This window comes from Abramis brama (assembly GCF_963993115.1).
Source record: "Abramis brama genome assembly, chromosome: 2".
Lineage (NCBI taxonomy): Eukaryota > Metazoa > Chordata > Actinopteri > Cypriniformes > Leuciscidae > Abramis > Abramis brama.
This window is the reverse complement of record NC_139964.1, coordinates 25,382,691-25,403,610: the sequence shown is the minus strand read 5'-3', so window position 1 is coordinate 25,403,610 and position 20,920 is coordinate 25,382,691. Positions and strand designations below refer to the sequence as shown.

General features: G+C 39.4%; 1 protein-coding gene across 1 annotated transcript; it reads right to left on the bottom strand.

Annotated features, from left to right (window-relative positions):
- Positions 1–8,750: 8,750 nt before the first annotated feature.
- On the bottom strand, positions 8,751–12,118 carry LOC311068262 (uncharacterized protein). The gene is made up of 4 exons (XM_084090605.1): positions 10,849–12,118; positions 10,308–10,401; positions 10,023–10,120; positions 8,751–9,884 (listed from the first exon to the last, which is right to left on the bottom strand). Exons 1-4 carry the CDS (start codon positions 11,036–11,038, stop codon positions 8,896–8,898), a joined length of 1,371 nt encoding a protein of 456 aa, XP_083946731.1. The 5' UTR covers positions 11,039–12,118; the 3' UTR covers positions 8,751–8,895.
- Positions 12,119–20,920: the final 8,802 nt, after the last annotated feature.

The window sequence follows — 20,920 nt, the reverse complement described above, 5'->3', positions numbered from 1 at the left end:
ATTATAGCAGAACTGTCCTTGTACAACATAATATTAACATTATTAATCTAAACGATTTCTTAAAAGTTGTTTTTATACAATAATTTTTTTTTTTTTTTTAACACACAGACATCAATAATCAGCCTGTGAATCTCAGCAATGGTGACAATTATAAAGCTTGGTGCGCTGCCACCAATCAACACTCATTCATGGCTCCCATCATGCATTGCTGCATGAATAAATAATGAGCTTATGTTGAGTTGATCTGTCACTATTGCTGAGATGCATACGCTAATTCTTGATGTCTGTGTGTGCCTGCATGGCATATTTTTTGTAGAAGTTTTTTTTTTTTTTTTTTGTAAATGAACAACTATTAAGAATTAATTTGGATTTCACTGAAAAATCTAAAACTGTTATGCTGTACAAGGACAGTGCTGCTATAATCCATAAGGTAAACTTAACTAATTACACAACTCTTGAGCTTCAGTCCAGATCTTCTGAATATGAGACTCTAGCAGTGACTTCAGCAGATCCACATTAAACTGTATTACTGCTAATATACATCTGATGCTCCTCACAAACTGATAATCCATCATTATGAGCTCATAAACATCATTACTTTATCAATAACATTCTGATTTCTGAAGCTGTGTATATTGTCATTGAGCTTATAAGAGTTGGCAGAATAGTTGTTTTGTATTAGTCTTGCAAATCTATATTTTAGCCTTTATTTCACATTGTATATTTGTGCAGCAAAGCAAATGCATTAGAGGAGAAAACTTGTGCAATTTAAAGTAACACCGCAATAACGTAGTCAATACTCGATTGTCTGCTTCACTGGAGTATTACACATCTTATTTATATATGTTAATTGCACAGTAAAGCAGTATTTTCATGTTAAACTCAGTAAAATCTGTATCTGATTGTATTAAAGTCTCTAGTTTCTCAGTCATGGATTGCTCTGTTGACTGTATTTTGTTCTACTGTATCTTTAATTGAGGATCCTAATAATTTTTGTAGTGTTTAAAAGACCAGCAAATAAACATTTCTCTTGTTGCTGATGTGTCTAAACTCTTCAAAACTTTATCACCTTTTGTCTGACTTCTTTGTGGATGAGACCTTTGTACCAGTCGCACTGAGACAGAATTGTAAACTGGGAGGTGATCAAATCAAGTGTGATCGTGTCTCGAATGGGGATGTTAATATAGCAAGAGAGTTCAGATGTTAATTCCCTTTGTTTTCTCAGAGAGTTGCCCTCTCTTCCAGTTTTTCCAGTCTTACAATACGCGTTCACACTGTATTTTTTGTGCAGTTTTTTGGTCAAAGGATAATCTGAGATGTTGGATTGGCGACACATTGACTGGCAGATGAAGCAAAATAACCAGCTATTGTCCTAAAGTTAAAGTATTTGGCTGGTGACGGGTCGGGTGTTAATTTCCCATCCTGACTGTATAAGCTTCATTCATTTTACATACGTGTATTTTTTTAGTACAATATCTTTGTAATACATACATGAAGCACACATTAGCTTCTCCTATTTACATGATTGATTTATAAAAACAAAGTGAACAATATAGACAGAAATACGACTTTAGTAACTTTCATTACTTCTGAAATCAGCATGTCCAAGAGTCAGATGTAAAAGCTGCTGTAATGGCAGTAAAGTGCACTGGATCTTTTTGACCACTAGATGACAGTAAAGTCAATGGAAGTGCAGGAAAGATTTGAGTAATGGATGTAATTCCTCTATTTTGAGAGGCTGTTCACTGCAGAGTCGTGGGTGGAGAGAGAAGTCCAGCTCTTCTCTCTGGATGTAATTTGGGTGTAATGGGTGGAGCGAGACGGTCCAACAACACCCTAACCGACCCATAACTCTCTCCCTCCACCCATTAGATCCACTGAGGAGGAGCTGGACGTCATTTGGCTCTGCAGTGAACATCACTGCTCCTTTATTAGGAGTTATAAATAGATCCATCAGTGATGTGATCTCAACTACATCAATAGACAAAACAAAACAGGTGGTGGCGTAGCACTGTACGTCCACAAAACAATACATTTTTCAATAGTAAATAGTTTGTCAATAGCACTTCATAATGTAATGTAATGTGTAACTATCGAACTAAAAAATGAAAAGCAAAAGAATATTATCATAAGCTGTGTCTATAGGTCACCTGGATCAAGCGTAGACTTATTCAATGAATGGATGGTGAAATTGTTTTCTGAAGTTATAAATAAGCCCTTATTTGTATGTGGTGATTTCAATATTGACCTTTTGAACTCAAACAAACACAAACCTACCTGTGAATTTGTTGATAGGATGTATAGTATGTCCTTATTTCCATCAATCACAAAGCCCAGTAGGATCACCTCTCACAGCGCAACTTTAATTGATAACATCTTTACTAACAACTTTTTAAACAATACTGTTAATGGTCTATTGATCTGTGATATCACCGACCACTTACCAGTCTTTACTATATATGACAGTAATGTTAGTAAACGTAATATAACCTGCAATGTGAATTATAGACGAGTACAAACCGAGGAAGCTATTCATGGGTTTAATGAAGAATTAAGGTCACAAGATTGGAACACTATTTATGGAGAGATGCAGACTGATGTGGCTTACAATAAATTTATAGAAATATTTACTTCCTTGTACAACAAGCACTGTCCCATCAGAGTATTTAGTAAACCGAAAAAAAAATCTAAAATGCCCTTGGATTTCCAAAGGCCTGCAGAATGCATGCAAGAAGAAAAATAACCTTTATAAATTGTTTGTTAAATCGAAAACCAAAGAAGCTGAGGATAGATACAAAAATAAATTGACAGCTATAATGAGAATGGCGAAAAAACAATATTATGAAAAACTATTACTTGCTAATAACATAAAAAGAACCTGGGCAGTATTAAATAGTATCATTAAGCAAGGATTTAATAAAACGGATTATCCGGAATATTTTGTTGACTCTAATGGAGAAAATTATGACATGAATAAATTAGTAAATGATTTCAATATTTTTTTTGTAAATGTTGGCCCTTATTTAGCAGCCAAAATTCCAAACCAAGAATTGGAGCTGAGCTCTGAAAGAAATGACTGTACTATTTTCCTCTCTTCTGTCAGTGAGTGTGCAATAATGAATATTGTTCAAAAATCAAAAAACAAGTTATCTACAGACTGTCACTCAATCGATATGGTACTAGTAAAAAAAACTATTAAAAGTATCATAAAGCCTCTAACACATATCTGTAACCTGTCGCTTAAAAACGGCTGTGTGCCAAGAAAAATTAAAATTGCTAAGGTCATACCATTGTTCAAAAATGGAAATAGGAATCACTTCACTAATTACAGACCCATTTCACTCCTTCCCCATTTTTCAAAAATCCTTGAAAAGGTTTTTGACAAATGGTTATAAAATTTCATACATAAGCATAAGCTAATTAATGAAGGACAGATCCACTTCAGTGGCCATAATTGATGCTACAGAAGAAATATCGAAGGCATTAACAAATAAAAAACATGCAATAGGAATTTTTATTGATCTCAAAAAAGCGTTTGATACCATCAACCATGATATACTACTTAAGAAATTAGAACGATATGGTGGCTGGGAAATGGGTGAAAAGTTATTTGAGCGACAGAGTACAGTATGTCCAAATGGATGAGCTCTCTTCTGGATGTCTTGACATTGCTTGTGGTGTCCCCCAGGGGTCAGTTCTGGGCCCCAAATTATTTAATTTGTATATTAATGATATTTTTAATGTTTCTCAGGTGGTTAAATGTGTATTGTTTGCTGATGATACAAACATTTTCTATAGTAACGACAGTTTGGAGTGACTTATCAGCGTTGTAAATAAAGAATTAAGTAAATTTAAAAAATGGATGGAAAGTAATAAATTATCCTTAAACCTAGATAAATCTAAAGTGATGTTTTTTGGAAAGTATCAAGTCGATTCACAGAAACTGGTTGAGATAGATGGAGTACACATTGAAAACGTATTAAAATGTTTAGGTGTAACGATAGACCATAAGTTAAGTTGGAATGCCCACATCAGACATATAACTACTAAAGTCTCCAAAAGCCTTGCTATAATTAGTAGAGTTAAACATATCCTTGATCATAATGCACTCCATACCTTGTATTGTTCTTTAATACAGTCATATCTAATCTACTGTGTAGAGGTATGGGGCAATAATTACAAAAATGTAATACAGTCACTTTTTTTGCTACAGAAAAGGGCTGTACGAATTATACACAAGGCCGCCTATTTTGAGCACACAAATCCTCTCTTTCTTAAATCAAAGTTATTAAAAATGCAGGAACTTGTAAAATTATATAATGCACAGTTCATGTTTAAAGCGTATCACTATTACCTGTGAACATTCAAAATATGTTTTCTCATAAAGAGCAGTCGTACAGTTTGAGAGGATTTGGGAACTTTGTGGTCCCAATGGCGGGTTCCACCAGGAGGAGTCTTTCCATGTCTGTATGTGGGGTTACTTTGTGGAATAATTTGGGGCTTGAATTAAAGCAATGTCAAAGCATTCACCTTTTCAAACGTCTTTACAAACAAAAGGTCTGGTCCCATTACAATGATAATGAGGTTTGATTGTATTCATGTTGTGTGGAGTGTTGGATTAGTTGTTATTTACCCTTGTGGTATTCCATCTACCATTGTTGGTATTTGATAATCATTGTTACCTGAGGTAATATGTGTATATTATGAATATGTATAGTATGTATGTGTGGTTTTGCACATGTGCAACTATAATACTGTTTCTTAATGAGGTATTATTATTACTATTATTTATTATATATATATATATTTTTTTTCTTTTAGATAGTTGAAGTAGGAAGCAGCTATTTTGTTTGTATTCTTTGACAGACTGGGGTGGGGTTCAATAAGTTTTACTTCTCCCCACTCCATTTCAAGCATAAGTGTATAACCCAGCCAGCAGAGCCATGTGGGGCCCAAATGGGTTTGACCTGGGTTATCTAACTGGGACCCAGCCAGTTTTGCACCCAGTTTCCATGTAGGCCCCACATGGGTTTGCCCAGATGAAATGAACAATGCTTAGTGTGCACACTACAGGCTGTTTAATGTAACACTTAATCAGTGCTGGAGGTAATGAGGTAATTAAGTGATTGAATAATGATTGTGCATTATTGATCAACACCTGCTGTAAATAATCACTGAAGGAAAGAGAAACACAAGAACAACTTCCAGCCACAACCTTGGATGAAATCAACTGAAGATAAAATACATCAAATCTCTCAAGATCTGATTAAACAACTCCACAAACAGCATTACCAGCTTCACTTATTAGTAACCAGACTGACTTTATTTCTGTCAGACGTCTTCAGAAGTTTGTATTAAGAATTAAGAAGAGGCTTAGATGTTGATTACTTATTTGAAAGTAATAGTTTGATTTGATGTTACCATTGTGGCGATCAGTGTGTGCTTTAGTCAGGCTCTTGACTTTTTAACATTAGTTTTTCTCAGGCAGCTGTGTCTGTTTGTTATGGTGAGAACAGCAAGAGAAAATGTAATCAGATGCTGTAAGCTGATTGATGATAAAAATATAATCATCATCATGTAGTGGCTTAACTCACTGATGTTATGTGTGAGGTTTATACAGGTAGTATGTTATTCATTCGGTTTTATTGTTGTGATTCTACAGCAACAGATTAAAAGAATTTAATCAGAACATCAAACGATTTTTAACACACCATTTGCATATTTTGGGCTCCTGTGAGTTTTACTCGCACACAGACATCAAGAATCAGCATATGAATCTCAACAGTGGTGACATGCTTCATGGTGCAATGCATTCTGGGAGCATCATACAAAACTTATCCATGGCTCCCAGAATGCATTGCAGCATGAAGCATGTCACCATTGCTGAGATTCATATGCTGATTCTTGATGTCTGTGTGTGAGTAAAACTCACAGGAGCCCAAAATATGCAAATGGTGTGTTATAAATCGTTTGATATTCTGATTAAATTCTATTATTCTCTTACTGTAGAATCACAACAATAAAACAAAGTGAATACCATACTACCTGTATAAACCTCACACATAATATCAGTGAGTTAAGCCACTACATGATGATGATTATATTCTTATCATCAATCAGCTTAAAGCATCTGACTACATTTTCTCTTGCTGTTCTCGCCATAACAAACAGACACAGCTGCCAGAGAAAAACTAATGTTAAAAAGTCAAGAGCCCGACTAAAGCACACACGGATCGCCACAATGGTAACATCAAACCAAACTATTACTTTCAAATAAATAATCAACATCTTAACCTCTGTTAATTCTCAATAAGAATTTCTGAAGACGTCTGACAGAAATAAAGTCAGTCTGGTTACTAATAAGTGAAGCTGGTAATGCTGTTTGTGGAGTTGTTTAATCAGATCTTGAGAGATCTGATGTATTTTATCTTCAGTTGATTTCATCCAAGGCTGTGACTGGAAGTTGTTCTTGTGTTTCTCTTTCCTTCAGTGATTCTGCTTGTTAACAGCAGGTGTTCTTCACTAATACAAAATCATGATTCAATCACTTAATTACCTCATTACCTCCAACACTGATTAAGTGTTACATTAAACAGCCTGTAGTGTGCACACTAAGCAGTGTTCATTTCATCTGGGCAAACCCATGTGGGGCCTACATGGAAACTGGGTGCAAAACTGGCTGGGTCCCAGTTAGATAGCCCAGGTCAGACCCATTTGGGCCCCACATGGCTGTGCTGGCTGGGTTAGAACAGGCATACATAGTAGCCAACTTAAAAAAAAGATCATAGTAGGCATGTTAGTAGTATTTAGTTTGTAGCTATGTCTTACCTGCAGACTCATTTGCTGAGAGCAAGCGTTAATTTCAAGACCCACTCATGAAGGATAGTGGTTTGACATGTAAATTATATGTGATTTAATTTCAGGCTTGGGTCATGCTGCAGTTATGCAGCGGCAATTTTATTCAAAATCGAAATCTGTGTTAGAATGGGATGGACAGAGAAACCAGCAGTCACTTCTGGAGAGTGCAAGTGGAAAGACTTAAGCAGGAAAGAAGTCGAACCAGCCCCATTAAAGAAAATCAGCTTCCACAAACCAAAGAGGACAGGCAGGCTAGACAGGCAGCTTCCAGAAACGGTCAGGAGTAGATCTAGTGCTACCGCCAGAGCCACTGGCATGTACTAGTTGACAGAGTATAGATAAGATTCCTTTTGCAAAAAGTTCATTTTGTTTATTTTCATTACTCCTCCCAAGTTAGTAAAAATGATATATTATTATACAAACTGAGGGAGTGTTAGATACACAAAAAAATTGTTGTTGAAATGTGACAATACTGTTGTAAATGTTCTATAGTGTTATAATTGTCTAGTTCTCCTTCCCCAGTGTTGACAGATGATGACATCAAAGAGTTGCAGATTATAGCCCCTGGTGCTGCTGTACTGACAAGTCTAGAAAATAGTGATACAGACACAGCATCCGATAGTGATACAGAGGAACACTCAAACTTACCCGAGCCCTTGACTGCTTTATTTGATGAAACACTCAGGGAGCTCTCACCACAAGAATTGCAGGTGAAAAGTGAGGACACATTTCACAGACTGAAGAATAAACTACAACCTCATCAGTGTGAAAGGCTGGAATTTGTCACACGACAACAGTCAAGCTCAAAGGATTGGCAAACTTACAGGGCTGGTCGAATTACAAGTACTAGGTTTTATCGTGTGGCTACAGCTGACAATATCAGCAACACCTACCTGAGTGAGATAATGCAGTACAACCACACACAGCTAAATGTCCCATCTGTTCTCTGGGGTACGTCCATGGAAGAAACTGCAAGACAAGCCTACACGTCCCTTATGGTCGAAAACCATCAAGACTTCAGTGTAAGTTCCTGTGGCCTAGTTGTGCGGCCTTCTGAGCCACACCTCGGATCATCACCAGATGGCATGGTAAGATGTACCTGTTGTGGCAAAGGTTTGGTAGAAATTAAGTGTCCTTACAAATACCGCGATGGTCTTCAGGGAAGCGCAGAGGACAGGCAGTTTTGCCTGGACAAGTCTTTCAAATTGAAGAATTCACACCCATACTACTATCAAACCCAACTATATATGTTTGTAAGTGACGTCAGCTACTGTGACTTCGTGTTGTGGACGAGAAACGAGGTTATAGTGGAACGCATCCTTAAAAACGCAGAGTTTCTGCAGGAGAATTTGTCAAAGGCTCAACATGCCTTCATTTCAACTGTGTTGCCTGAGATCTTAACAAGAAGACATGACCCTTCCTTGCGGGCACAATCAGTCTGCAAAATCTGTGAAAGGCCAGATTTCGGGAAAATTATCAACTGTGCCAGATGTAGTCGACACTTCCATTACAGCTGCGCACAGATCAAAAGGAAGTCAGCAACCTGGTTATGTGGAGAATGTCAAAACAACTGACTGTTTTCTTTGTCAATGCCGGAAGACAAGTGTTGACTAATGAACTACACTTATGTGTTTGTTGTATTTCTTGAATGTATTTAGTTGTTTGTATACAGATGCACTTGTTATTGTTATTATACAGATGCACTTGTTATTGTTATTGTTTGTATACAGATGCACTTGTTATTGTTACTTGTTTGTATACAGATGCACTTGTTATTGTTACTTGTTTGTATGCAGATGCACTTGTTACTTGTATGCAGATGCACATCAATTTAAGACATGTACAATTCCCATGTCATTATCCAGTAGCTTAAATAAACAAGTGACAGTAAATTATTATGTAATATATGATTTTCTTTATTGGAACATGTCCAGAAACAATGTTACATATTTTGACAAAATACAAAAAAGTATAAATTGTAAAATAGCATTACTCATTAAATATTTCAAATTAATGACTTATTTTGGAACCACACTTTTACAGAGGTTTGTTATCATCCAGCATATCAACCTGAGACACAGGAATAACAGTTTGTAAAATCTTGAAGTTTTTCCACCGACCAATGACTCGTTCAACATGAATCCTAACCCGAGACAGTTGTCTGGATGTGTCTACTTCCAATGCAGACAGTTGCTTTTTGCCTTTAGTAAAATGAGGAATACGAAGAGTGGCACCGCAAGCTGCAAGCTCATCTCGTATTAAAAATCCCCTATCAGCTAAAACCTCGTCCATAGGCTCCAACAGTTCCAGGAAACCCGACTCTTTGGTGATCTGTTTATCAGAAACCCGCCCACCCCACCCTGGAGACAAAAATGAAATTGCCCCAGCAGGTGTGATGGCAATCAAATATTTTACCGTATTGTTGTGTTTGTAATTAGACCAGGTCTGGGCCCTTGCAGTCAAATTGCTAGGTCGAGCTATAAATATTTCTGTGCAGTCTATTATGCAGCGGCATTTTTTGAAGTGACGTTTGAATGTTTTGGGCATATTTTTAAGTATAGCTCCCTTATTTGGCCATTTAATTAATGGCTTGAGGACGACAGACATAACAGAGATCCAGCTCCGATAAATATTTGATACGGTGCTTGTTGTTACATGAAATCTATATGCCAGGTCAGTGTTACTGAGGCCCATCCTTAATTTCATCAAGACCATCAACAATTGGTCCTCTAGAGGAAGGGCTTGGTGACTTATCTCAATACTGCCATCTAATTTTTTTAGGAGCCATTCGAAGATTACAGAGGTCAGTCCAGTGAAAAACAGTAATTGCCCAATGCTTCTTTTAACATTGCTGTACGAAAATTTGGATTTATGTAATTCATTCCTAAGTTCTTCATTCTCATTGCGTAATTTAAAACAGTCCTGCTGCAGGTTGATGTAGTCTTCCTGCAGTTGATGATGTGTAAAGCAAAGATCGTCATGTTCCTGTCTCGACACTGGGCGCTCCCCTTCAGCTTCCTCCTCATCTTGAACAGAAAACAAACAGACATACAGAAGTTCAGTGAAAAATTATGACAACTTTGGAGGGTGTAGCTTGTGGGACCACAGGGCTGGTGTATTAGACTGCATTGGTTTTAGCTTTACGTTTAAGAGATTATTCATACCACTGCAATGATCAATGGTACAGTCTTGCTCCTTCTCAGCCATGGAAGAAGCAGGTGTCATGTCAGGGCGTTCATCTCTCTTCCTTTTCCTCTGATACCTAAAGGAAAACAAAAGGAACAATTAGTGCTGTGTGAAACCATTTAATCATTGGCCTGCACAATATTGCTTTAATTAAATTACATTTAAATTTAATTAATAATGATTTACATGAACAAGGAATTAAAATGCTGTTGCAAGAGAGAAACAGTCAAGCCTTATAGATAGATACTTTTTTTTATTCGTACCTTTCCATTTTTGTCTTAGGTGTCTGGCTTTGTTTTTTGTACACAAACAAGGAGGGCACAAAGTCAGGACTACTGGAGTCAAGTGATGCCTCTCCTACAAAAAATAAAAAAAATAAAAAAATAATTGCACATTCATTACAACGCGATCTACTGTTGTCATAGTGAAAGCGCTAATGTAAAGCTAGTCTGCGAAGTCTGTAGCATGACACAGGTCACAATTAATGCCAGATATCAAATTTCACTAACTATTAAATCAGTCTACAGTTTACAGAAAACAGTTATTTACTTACTATGGCTAGAGTTAAGCCATGGTAAGTAACAGTTAAACAAATGTTGTTGTCACAAAGTTGGCGCTAGCCTGCGGCTAACTGCTAGCAGCTGGCTGCGTCTGTAGCATGACACAGGCCCATGACATTTATAAAATAAAATAAATTAACCAGAATAGCTTAACGTTATAGGCTAGTGTACAAAAAAAACTGTTCATGCAATCCAGGCTTTCGAGTTTAATCTAATAGAAAGGGGTGATAAAGGATGACTTTACCTGATATGAAGTGAGCACTACAAACACGAGCCTCTTTGATCGTAGCATTGTCCCAGTCTGCCCGTTTAATAGCTTGCAGCCACAGATGTCGTCTATTTTTTTGAAAAGGATGAGATCCTGCAGGAATCCTGAAAAACTTGACTCCACAACTGGTACGATTTGCACAGTCCACGACACAACAAGAAGGCATTTTGACGAGAAATTATCTGGTTAACACCATAGACTGTTAACACACGATGGAACGTTCTGACCCCGACATGCGCACAACGCACTTCGAATTTTCCTGTGACGTCAACCGTGAAGGGGTCTATAGAGTGTTTACATATTACGAACAGAGACGTGGTCTGTGGTCAAGTCGTGTCTCTCCTCTTTCAAAAACTCTGCATCGCAAATTAATCATCAATTAAGAAATTCAGGTTTAAATAGCTTTATTGGCATGGTAAAAAAAAGGCTTTACATTGCCAAAGTTGAATCAGGCAGTGATTGACAGCGCTCTGGTCCTATGGCATCGGTCATTGACCGATACAGTATTTTTTGTACTGTAGGCTACAGTACAGATACTGTACAGTACTCTAGCCCAATGTTGTTTGGGGTGGCTGGGGGGAAATCGAAGCAAATATGATCTAATCGAAGACTGTAACCGAATGTAGATAAACAAGTCATGTAACGTTAGCCTAATGATTGGGCTAACAGTTCACGTTAAATCAAGACACAGCTGTATAATGTTGTGGGCTCTCACTGAATTCTAAAATGCCTCACCACCTGAAAAAAGCCAGTCTACTGTATTATAAATAGTAGCCTATTAGTATAGTATTAATAAAAAAATAAAAAAAACAGACTTACCACGAGTAGACTAACGTTATCCAGTATCCTGATAGCAACGATGACTAATGATAATGATATCATTCGTCTGTACTATTCCTTCTATAAAAAATCATCTCAACAATATAGTGTAGCAGCAAATAAATACAGATATAAACTTAATATCACTCAAATTAAATAGAAAGCTGCGATTACAGACGCTCACATCCACACATAAACACACCACTGACGTCTTCACTTCCAGGTCAAGAAGCTGTCACTCAAAAACTCAGTAGCCAATGAGAACACACTGCTACTAGCCCCGCCCCCACGAGAGAAATGTGTCAGAACGGCGAACGAAAACTCAGGGAGCATAAACGAAAACTTCAGAAGCGTAAATGAAAACTCTGGAAGCGCATTTGTAAGTTCAGATCAGCGATTGAAATATGAGAAATAGTTAGCAAAATATGCAGTGTATTAAAAATGAAGTCAAAAAATTTGCCTGCAATTTATTCTTTTTCAGTTTCAAAGATATTTTATTTAGTTTCAATTTATATTTTCATTAGTTTCTTGAAAAGCTAAGTTCATTATTATTGGCACAAAAAAAATTCCATATGAATGGACTGGCCCCAACATATATCTCAGACCTCATCCAAATTTATACACAGCAAAATCCCCAGTGTTAAATTAACACTCCTCAGTGTACATATGTGTCCACACTACAGGGTGTTAAAAATTAACACTGAAGCAGTGTTGAATTTAATGAGATAATTAAGTTAACACTGAAGCAGTGTTGAAGTTAATGCGATAATTAAGTGATTAATTAAGTGATGATTGGCCATTAGTGGTGACACCTGATGTTAATAAGCAGAATCATTGACGGAAAGAGAAAAAAACAATAACAGAAAAAAGAGAAACACAAGAACTACAACTGACTTAAAGTCATTACACATTGTTGCACTTATTATTACCAGTTTGACTTTATTTCTGTCATACATCGACAAAAGTTCTTGAGATTTAACAGAAGTTTAGACGGTAATGTTTTATGGAATTTTTCTTTTCAACTTACCATTTTGGTGGTCAGTGTTTGCTTTAGTTGGGCTCTTGACCCTTTTCATTTTTTAATATTAGTTTTTCTCTGGTTGCTACAACTCTGTGTTTATAAAGCACATTTGTTACTGCAAGAGAAAACATGACCTGCTCACAATATGTTTTGGTGATAATGAAAATATCATGTAGTGACCTGATTCACTGATGTAATTCAGAGTCTAAATCTTTGACTATATTCTTGATGTCTTGTTTTAGTATTGGTGATTGTAGCTCTGAGATTCTACAGTTTGAGATCCAACAGCAAAATGAAAAATTTTGAAAATACTTTGTGCAAAGAAGTTATTGTGTTTAAACGCACAGACATCAAGAATCAGCATTTGAATCTCACCAATGGTGACAAAAAACAAACTAGTGACAAACAGATCAACTCTGAACATCACAAAACAAGCTACTAAAGTCAGAACAAAACAATAGCAAAATAAAAGCCAACAGAAAAAACAATGAAAATTACAGGACAATTCAGCTGCATAATTTATTCATGCTGCAATGCATGATGTCAGCCATTGATGCGTTCTGATTGGTGGCTCCCATCATGCACTGCAACTTTAAGCATTTGTTTGATTGTCACCATTGTTGAGATTCATATGTATTCATTGACATATTCTTGATGTCTGTGTGTGAATTTAAAACCTTCAGATCTTTAAAACATTGCTGGAAGTAACTACTGTAGTGAAAAATTAATAAAACATTTAGATAATCAGTTTAAAATAATGGGTGCCATCAGTAAATCAGGTCACTAGTAATTTTATCATCAAAACATAACCAGGGCTGCAGTCCCAATAGCATCTTAAGCCTTACTTGATCATAGAACAACTGCAACAAATGGTCTATACGATCAAATTAGGCTTGCGATGCTCTCGGGAAACACAGCCCAAATCATAGTTTCTCTTGCCACAACACATATGCTCTATAAACACAGAGTTGGAGCAGCCAGAGAAATTCAAATGTTAAATAGTAAAGGGTCAAGAGCCCAACTAAAGCAACCACTGGTCACCATAATGGTGACATGAAACGAAACATTCCATAAAACATTACCATCTAAACTTCTGTTAAATCTAAGTAAGACCGTGTGTAGATGTATGACAGAAATAAAGTCAAACTGGTAAAATAATAAGTGCAATAATGGTTCAAAGTCAGTAGTTCTTGTGTTTCTCTTTTTTCTGTTCATGTTTCTCTTTCCGTCAATGATTCCGCTTGTTATCATCAGGTGTCACCACTAATGGCCAATCATCACTTAATTAATCACTTAATTATCTCATTAACTTCAACACTGCTTCAGTGTTAATTTTTAACACCCTGTAGTGTGGACACATATGTACACTGAGGAGTGTTAATTTAACACTGGGGATTTTGCTGTGTACACCAGCGCGGACACTGAGGTCAGAGGGCCAGCCCCAGCTTGCGGTCCCCAAGTCAAGACTTAAAACTCTGGGGGACAGGGCCTTTTCTGTAGTTGGACCTAATCTCTGGAACGCTCTGCCACTCCATATCCGAACTGCCCCTGCAGTTGAGTGTTTTAAGGCTCGTCTAAAGACTCATTTTTATTCTTTGGCTTTTAACACCGCGTGAGTTGTGTGGTCCTCTGTGGTGTTTATTCTTTTTATCTTATATTTTATATCATTTTTTTAAACCTGATGTTCTTATTTTGTTTTAATAATTTTGTATTAATCGTTTTGTATGTTCTGAGTCTTCTGTGCAGCACTTCGGAAACTTTGTGTTTGTAAAATGTGCTATAGAAATAAAGTGGATTGGATTGGATTGGATATTCTAGTAAAAGCTGAGCTCGGCTTTGTAAAAACAAAGGAACATCGGCGGAAAAGGGGAAAGCGAGTGGGTGCTCTGGTACGGCTACGTGGACACAGAAACCGAACAGTGCTACCAAGCATTTTTCTTTCAAATGTTCGTTCACTGTGTAACAAAATGGATGAACTCCAGCCACTGATGGTAAAAAAGCAGAGACTATCTAACAGCGCCTGTCCTATGTTTCTCTGAGACTTGGCTGGGTGATCTGATCCCGGGTTCCTCATTACAGCTGGCCGGCTTTAGGTTACTGAGGGTGGACCGGAACACGGTTCTTTCCAGGAAGACGAAAGGCGGAGGTATTTTTTTTCTATATTAACAGTAGCTGGTGTGTAGATATCACAGCAATTCTGCAATATTGTTCACCGGACTTGGAATAATTTTTTACAAACTGTAAACCATTCTACTCGCCTCACAAGTTTTTCACGTCATTTATTTTGGTCGGTGTTTACATGGCGTCGGATGCAAATGTTAAAGAAGCCCAGCGCTCACTTACCGATCAGATACTAAGCGTGGAGCGAACAAACCCAGATATCTTGGTTATCGTACTTGGTGACTTTAACAAAGGTAATCTCAGCCACGATCTTCCCAAATATAGACAATTCATCAATTCATGCCCCACCAGGGAAGACAACACTCTGGACCATTGTTACACTACAGTCAGTAATGCCTACCATGCAGTCACTCGAGCAGCACTGGGTCACTCTGACCATGCCATGGTCCACCTGATTCCTGCTTATAGGCAGAAACTAAAACTCTGTAAACCTGCTGTGAGGGCATCAAAACTGTGGAGCATTGAGGCCTTAGAGGACCTGCAGGCGTGCTTGGACTCTACTGACTGGGACATGTTCAGGTTTATTACCAATAGTCTGGATGAGTACACAGAGGCTGTAACGTCATACATCAGTTTCTGTGAAGACTGCTGTATTTCAACACGCACCAGGGTAAATTTTAACAATGATAACCCCTGGTTCTCAGGTAAACTCAGACATATTCAAGGAGTCAAAAAACAGGTTTAGCAAAGCTGTAAAGGAGGCTAAACTACTGTACTCAGAGATGCTTCAAAATCAGTTCTCTGCTGATGATGCTGCTTCTGTCTGGAGGGGGCTCAGGTAGATTACCAACTACAAGCCCAGAGCCCCCCACACCACTAACGACTCTCGTCTGGCCAACGACCTGAATGAGTTTTACTGTAAATTCGAAAGGCAATTGGACTGTCCTGTTCTACTCCCTCCCTTACCAGTGCTGCCCCCGCCCACCACTACAGTGTCAGCTCTCTACATCCAAGAGAGTGAAGTGAACAGACTCTTCAAGAGGCAGAACCCACGGAAATCAGCAGGGCCAGACTCAATCTCTCCAGCCACCCTTAAGCACTGTGCGGACCAGCTGTCTCCTGTGTTCACCGCTATATTTAACACCTTCTTGGAGACATGCCATGTACCAGCCTGTCTTAAGTCTTCCACCATCATCCCTGTGGCCAAAAAACTATGGCCTACATAATATAAAGACTACAGGCCCGTCGCCTTGACCTCTGTGGTAATGAAGTCCTTTGAGCGCCTGGTGTTGGCTCACCTCAAATCAATCACAGACTCTCTCCTGGACCCCTAACAGTTTGCCTACAGACCCAACAGGTCTGTGGATGACACAATCAACATGGCCCTACACTTCACCCTCCAACACCTGGACTCTCCGGCAACCTATGCCAGGATCCTGTTTGTGGATTTTAGCTCCGCCTTTAATACCATCATCCCTGCCCTGCTTCAGGACAAGCTCTCCCAGCTCAATGTATCGGACTCCATCTGCAGGTGGATCACAGACTTCCTGTCTGACAGGAAGCAGTGCGTTAAGCTGGGGTCACAAGTCCGTGATTCTCTGTCCATCAGCACCGGTTCTCCTCAGGGCTGCGTCCTTTTTCCTCTGCTTTTCTCCTTATACACCAACAGCTGCACCTCCAGTCACCCGTCCGTCAAACTCTTGAAGTTTGCGGACGACACCACCCTCATTGGGCTCATCTCCGATGGGGATGAGTCTGACTATAGGTGGGAAGTTGATAAGCTGTTGTCCTGGTGTAGTCAGAACAACTTAGAGCTCAATGCTCTGAAGACTTTGGAGATGGTTGTGGATTTCAGAAGGAACACAGCCCCACCCACCCCCATCAACCTGTGTGGCTCCCAAGTACACTGTGGAGTCCTTTCGCTTCCTGGGTACTATCCTCTCCCGGACCCTAAAGTGGGAACTGAACACCAGCTCCCTCACCAAGAAAGCACTACAGTGGATTTACTTCCTACTGCAGCTGAAGAAATTCAACCTCCATAAGACAATGATGGTGCACTTCTACACAGCGATCATTGAGTCCATACTCCCTTCCTCCATTATCACCTGGTAAGCTGCTGCCACGGCCAAGGACAAGAGCAGACTACAGCGTATCATCCGCACTGCTGAGGTGATCGGTTGCAATCTGCCTTCCCTTGATGACCTGTACTCGTCAAGGGCGCTGAGGCGAGCGAAGAAGATTGTGGCAGATCCCTCCCACCCTGGTTTCTCTTTGCTCCACCTACTTTCCTCTGGCAGAAGGATGCGGGCCGTTAGGACCATCACCTCACACCATAAGAACAATTTTTTTCCTTCTGCTATTCGCCTCTTTAATAACACCTGGAGCTCTCATTGACACTGACTTAAACTTGAAACTATAACATTTTAACCATGCCATTTTTACACTGATTATAAACTATAACCTCTTAAACATTGCCATAGTTGCAGTGACTTTAAATTATAAACTCTTAGCTCAATTTTTGCACTTTTGCATATTTGCACCATTGCCTTAAATGTATTCTATGTGTATTTTTGGTGCTCTTATATTCTGTATCATATATGTTGTATGTTATATGTATGCACCTTCCTGCCAAAGTAAATTCCTTGTCTGTACAAACAGTCATGGCGAATAAACCCCCTTTCTTCTTCTTCTTAAATCAGCATGACTCAGGACTTAGGGCTCCTGTGATGGCAGTACAAAGCTCCAATCTGGACACTGAATGCAATCGTTTAGGTGCAATTCTTGAACAGGCCACAACAAAGGAGAGATAAGGCTTACTTTGACTGTCTACTGTCATCAGGTAAGCGACAGCTTCATAGGCTTTCATAGGCTTACTTCGAAGCATCGCAGAACACATGTATCTCATGAGTAATGCTTCTCTCATCCATGGAAGGAGGTATATACGCTCAGGGGAAGGTGATTCTCAGCAGGACTTGTAACTTTCCCTCCCAGTCTCTCCAGGCTTGTAGCAAATCCTGGGGCAGTAGGGCATCATCCCAGTCTCTGTGTTTGTCCCAAAGTGGACTCACTAGGAATTTGGCACAAGTGGTGTATGGCATGATTAACCCGAGGTGGTCGTACTGGCTAGCTAAGGCCCTTTAAATGTTACGCATGGTAGGAGCATCATAATTTACTGGTCGATGTTTGTACCTCAATGTGTCTGTGGAACAGTGCCAGCTGAGGCCCAGAGTGGATTTATGGAATACTGGGGGCTACACAGGGTATCGAAGGGCAGGAGTTGCCACTCAAACACTGATGGAGTTTTGTCTCCTTCCATGTCACGCCAGACAAATCTCAGAAGGGTCTTCAGAGAGCAGGCGGACCTGGAGGAACATGGCTTTTACATAACCACTTAATAGCTACAGTGTGCTCCCGGAACCTTAACAGCACTCCTAGGAGTGAAGGTCCTAAGGTGGGGCCAGGTAACAGCCACTCATTTAGGTTCAGACTTCGGTATTAATAATAATAATAGATTTTGAGTGATATTCAAAGTACTACTGATAAGAACTTTACATTTACATTTATTCATTTAGCAGACGCTTTTATCCAAAGCGACTTATAAATGAGAACAATAGAAGCAGTTAAACTAACAGTAGGACAACGATATGCAAGTGCTATGACCCTTCTCAGTTTAATCTAACGCAGGTTTTTTTTTTTTTAAAGAGCAGAATAGAATAGAATAGTAGAGAAAGTGTTAGTATTACTGGATCAAGTGCTGTCGAAAAAGAAGCGTCTTCAGCCGTTTCTTGAAAGTGGCTAAGGACTCAGCAGCTCTGGTTGAGTTAGGCAGATCATTCCACCAGCAGGGAACCATCAAGGTAAAGGTCCGAGAAAGAGATTTTGTGCCTCTTTGAGATGGGACCACAAGACGTCGTTCGCATGCAGAGTGCAAGTTCCTGGAAGGCGTATAAGTCCAAAGTAAAGAGTTAAAGTAAAAGAGGGCAGAACCAGTGGTTGTTCTGTAGGCAAACGTCAGTGACTTGAATTTGATGCGAGCGGCAACTGGCAACCAGTGCAATTTTGTGAGCAGAGGAGTGACGTGTTCTTTTTGGCTTATTAAAGACCACTCTAGCTGCAGCAGCTAGGAGAGCGTTGCAATAGTCCAGTCTGGATAAAACTAGCGCTTGGACAAGGAGTTGTGTAGCATGTTCTGATACGAAGGGCCTGATCCTCCTAATGTTGTACAAGGCAAATCTACATGATCGGGCAGTTCTAGCAATGTGATCTGTGAAGTTCAATTGATCGTCAATTACCACACCAAGGTTCCTGGCTGACCTTGATGGAGTTATAGACGACGAGTCAAGCTGAATGGTGAAGTTGTGGTGAAGTGTTGGGTTGGCCGGGACCACGAGTAGCTCTGTCTTCGCAAGGTTTAGTTGAAGGTGATGGTCCTTCATCCAACCAGAAATGTCTGCAAGGCAGGCTGAGATACAATCATCTACCGTCGGATCGTCAGGCTGGAATGAGAGGTAGAGTTGTGTGTCATCAGTGTAGCAGTGATAGGAAAAGCCATGTTTCTGAATCACAGATCCAAGTGATGTCATGTAGATGGAGCAGAGAAGTGGTCCAAGCACTGAGCCCTGAGGCACTCCAGTAGCTAGAAGTTGGGTCTTAGACACCATGCCCCTCCACGATACCCTAAAGGACCTACCTGAAAGGTAAGACTTGAACCATTGGAGTACGGTTCCCGAGATGCCCTTAATCTTTAGGATTGACAAGAGGATCTGGTGGTTAACTGTGTCAAAGGCAGCAGACAGATCCAGCAGGATGAGAACTGAGGATTTGGAAGCTGCTCTTGCCAGTCTCAGAGCTTCAATTACTGAGAGCAGGGCAGTTTCAGTTGAGTGTCCGATTTTGAAACCAGACTGGTTGCTGTACAATAGGTTGTTCTGCGTAAGGAAGGAAGAGATCTGGTTGAAAACAACTCATTCAAGTGTTTTCGCGACGAATGGAAGGAGAGATACCGGTCTGTAATTTTCCAGATGTGCTGGATTTAGAGTCGGTTTCTTAAGCAAGTGGGGTTACACAAGCCTGCTTAAATGTTGTGGGAAAGGTGCCAAAGTGAAGAGAGGTGTTTATGATGTGTGTGAGTACGGGTACAACTGAGGATGAAATGGCTTGAAGTAGGTTAGTGGGAATAGGATCAATATATATATAATAGGACAGGTGGTAGGGCGATTGGAAAGGAGGAGATTGGAGACTTATGTCTCTGAAAGAGAGAAGGAGGGTACAGAGTGTGTGTGTTAGCTGGTAAAATGTGTGTGTCAGTTTGTGGATTGGTAAATTGGCCGCTGATGGTGGTTGTTTTATTTATAAAGAATGTAGCAAAATCGTCAGCTGTTAGTGTTGATGAAGAAGGAGGAGGAGGAGGAGGGTTGAGAAGAGAACAGTTGAGGGTTGAGAAGAGAACAGTTGAACACAATGCAGTTCTTATTGTTGTGTGTCATCATGTGATGTGGGATATACCATTATTCCCCTGACTGTATCAGCTGGTGGGAACTCAACTTCTTGACGGTTCCTGTCTGGGTCAGTTTCAGAATTTCAGCATTGTACGCCTTACCTTGATCTGGATATTTAGCGAGGTACCGTTCAGTGTTCTGGAGGCTGGGCATTACCATTCCCTTTGAGGCTTGGAATTTTTTTTTGCCTAAGCAGAGGGGTGGTGTAACATATTGGTCTTGTCAGGATCTGGTGACCTCCTTGTCGTTCCTGAAGGGACGTACATCAACTTGCCACCGTTTTTCAACGTTCCTGAAGAGCTCTTTCATTTGGGGAATGGTGGAGGTCAATTTACACTGCTGCAGGTGAATGGACAATTGTTCTGACTTCATGAAGCCTGATGGTGTGAATGAAACATCAAACTGACTCAAACAAACTCTTTGAAATGTATATATGTTACTGGATATCAAGGGTGAAACTGTTAATAATGTAGACAGACAGCAATCTCATTCAGTGTCAGTCATGAATGCAGTGAAATATAATTGAGTTAGGCATTTAAAAGCTCTGTTGAGAAGTTTAAAACACGGAAAGCTCAAAAAGCAATCATAT

Coding starts and splice junctions, on each gene's coding strand:
- LOC311068262 (XM_084090605.1), bottom strand. CDS start 11,038: ATGCCTTCTTGTTGTGTCGTGGACTGTGCAAATCGTACCAGTTGTGGA. Junction 10,402..10,848: donor TAGTGCTCACTTCATATCAG/GTAAAGTCATCC, acceptor TATTTTTTGTAG/GAGAGGCATCACTTGACTCC. Junction 10,121..10,307: donor CCTAAGACAAAAATGGAAAG/GTACGAATAAAA, acceptor GTTTTCCTTTAG/GTATCAGAGGAAAAGGAAGA.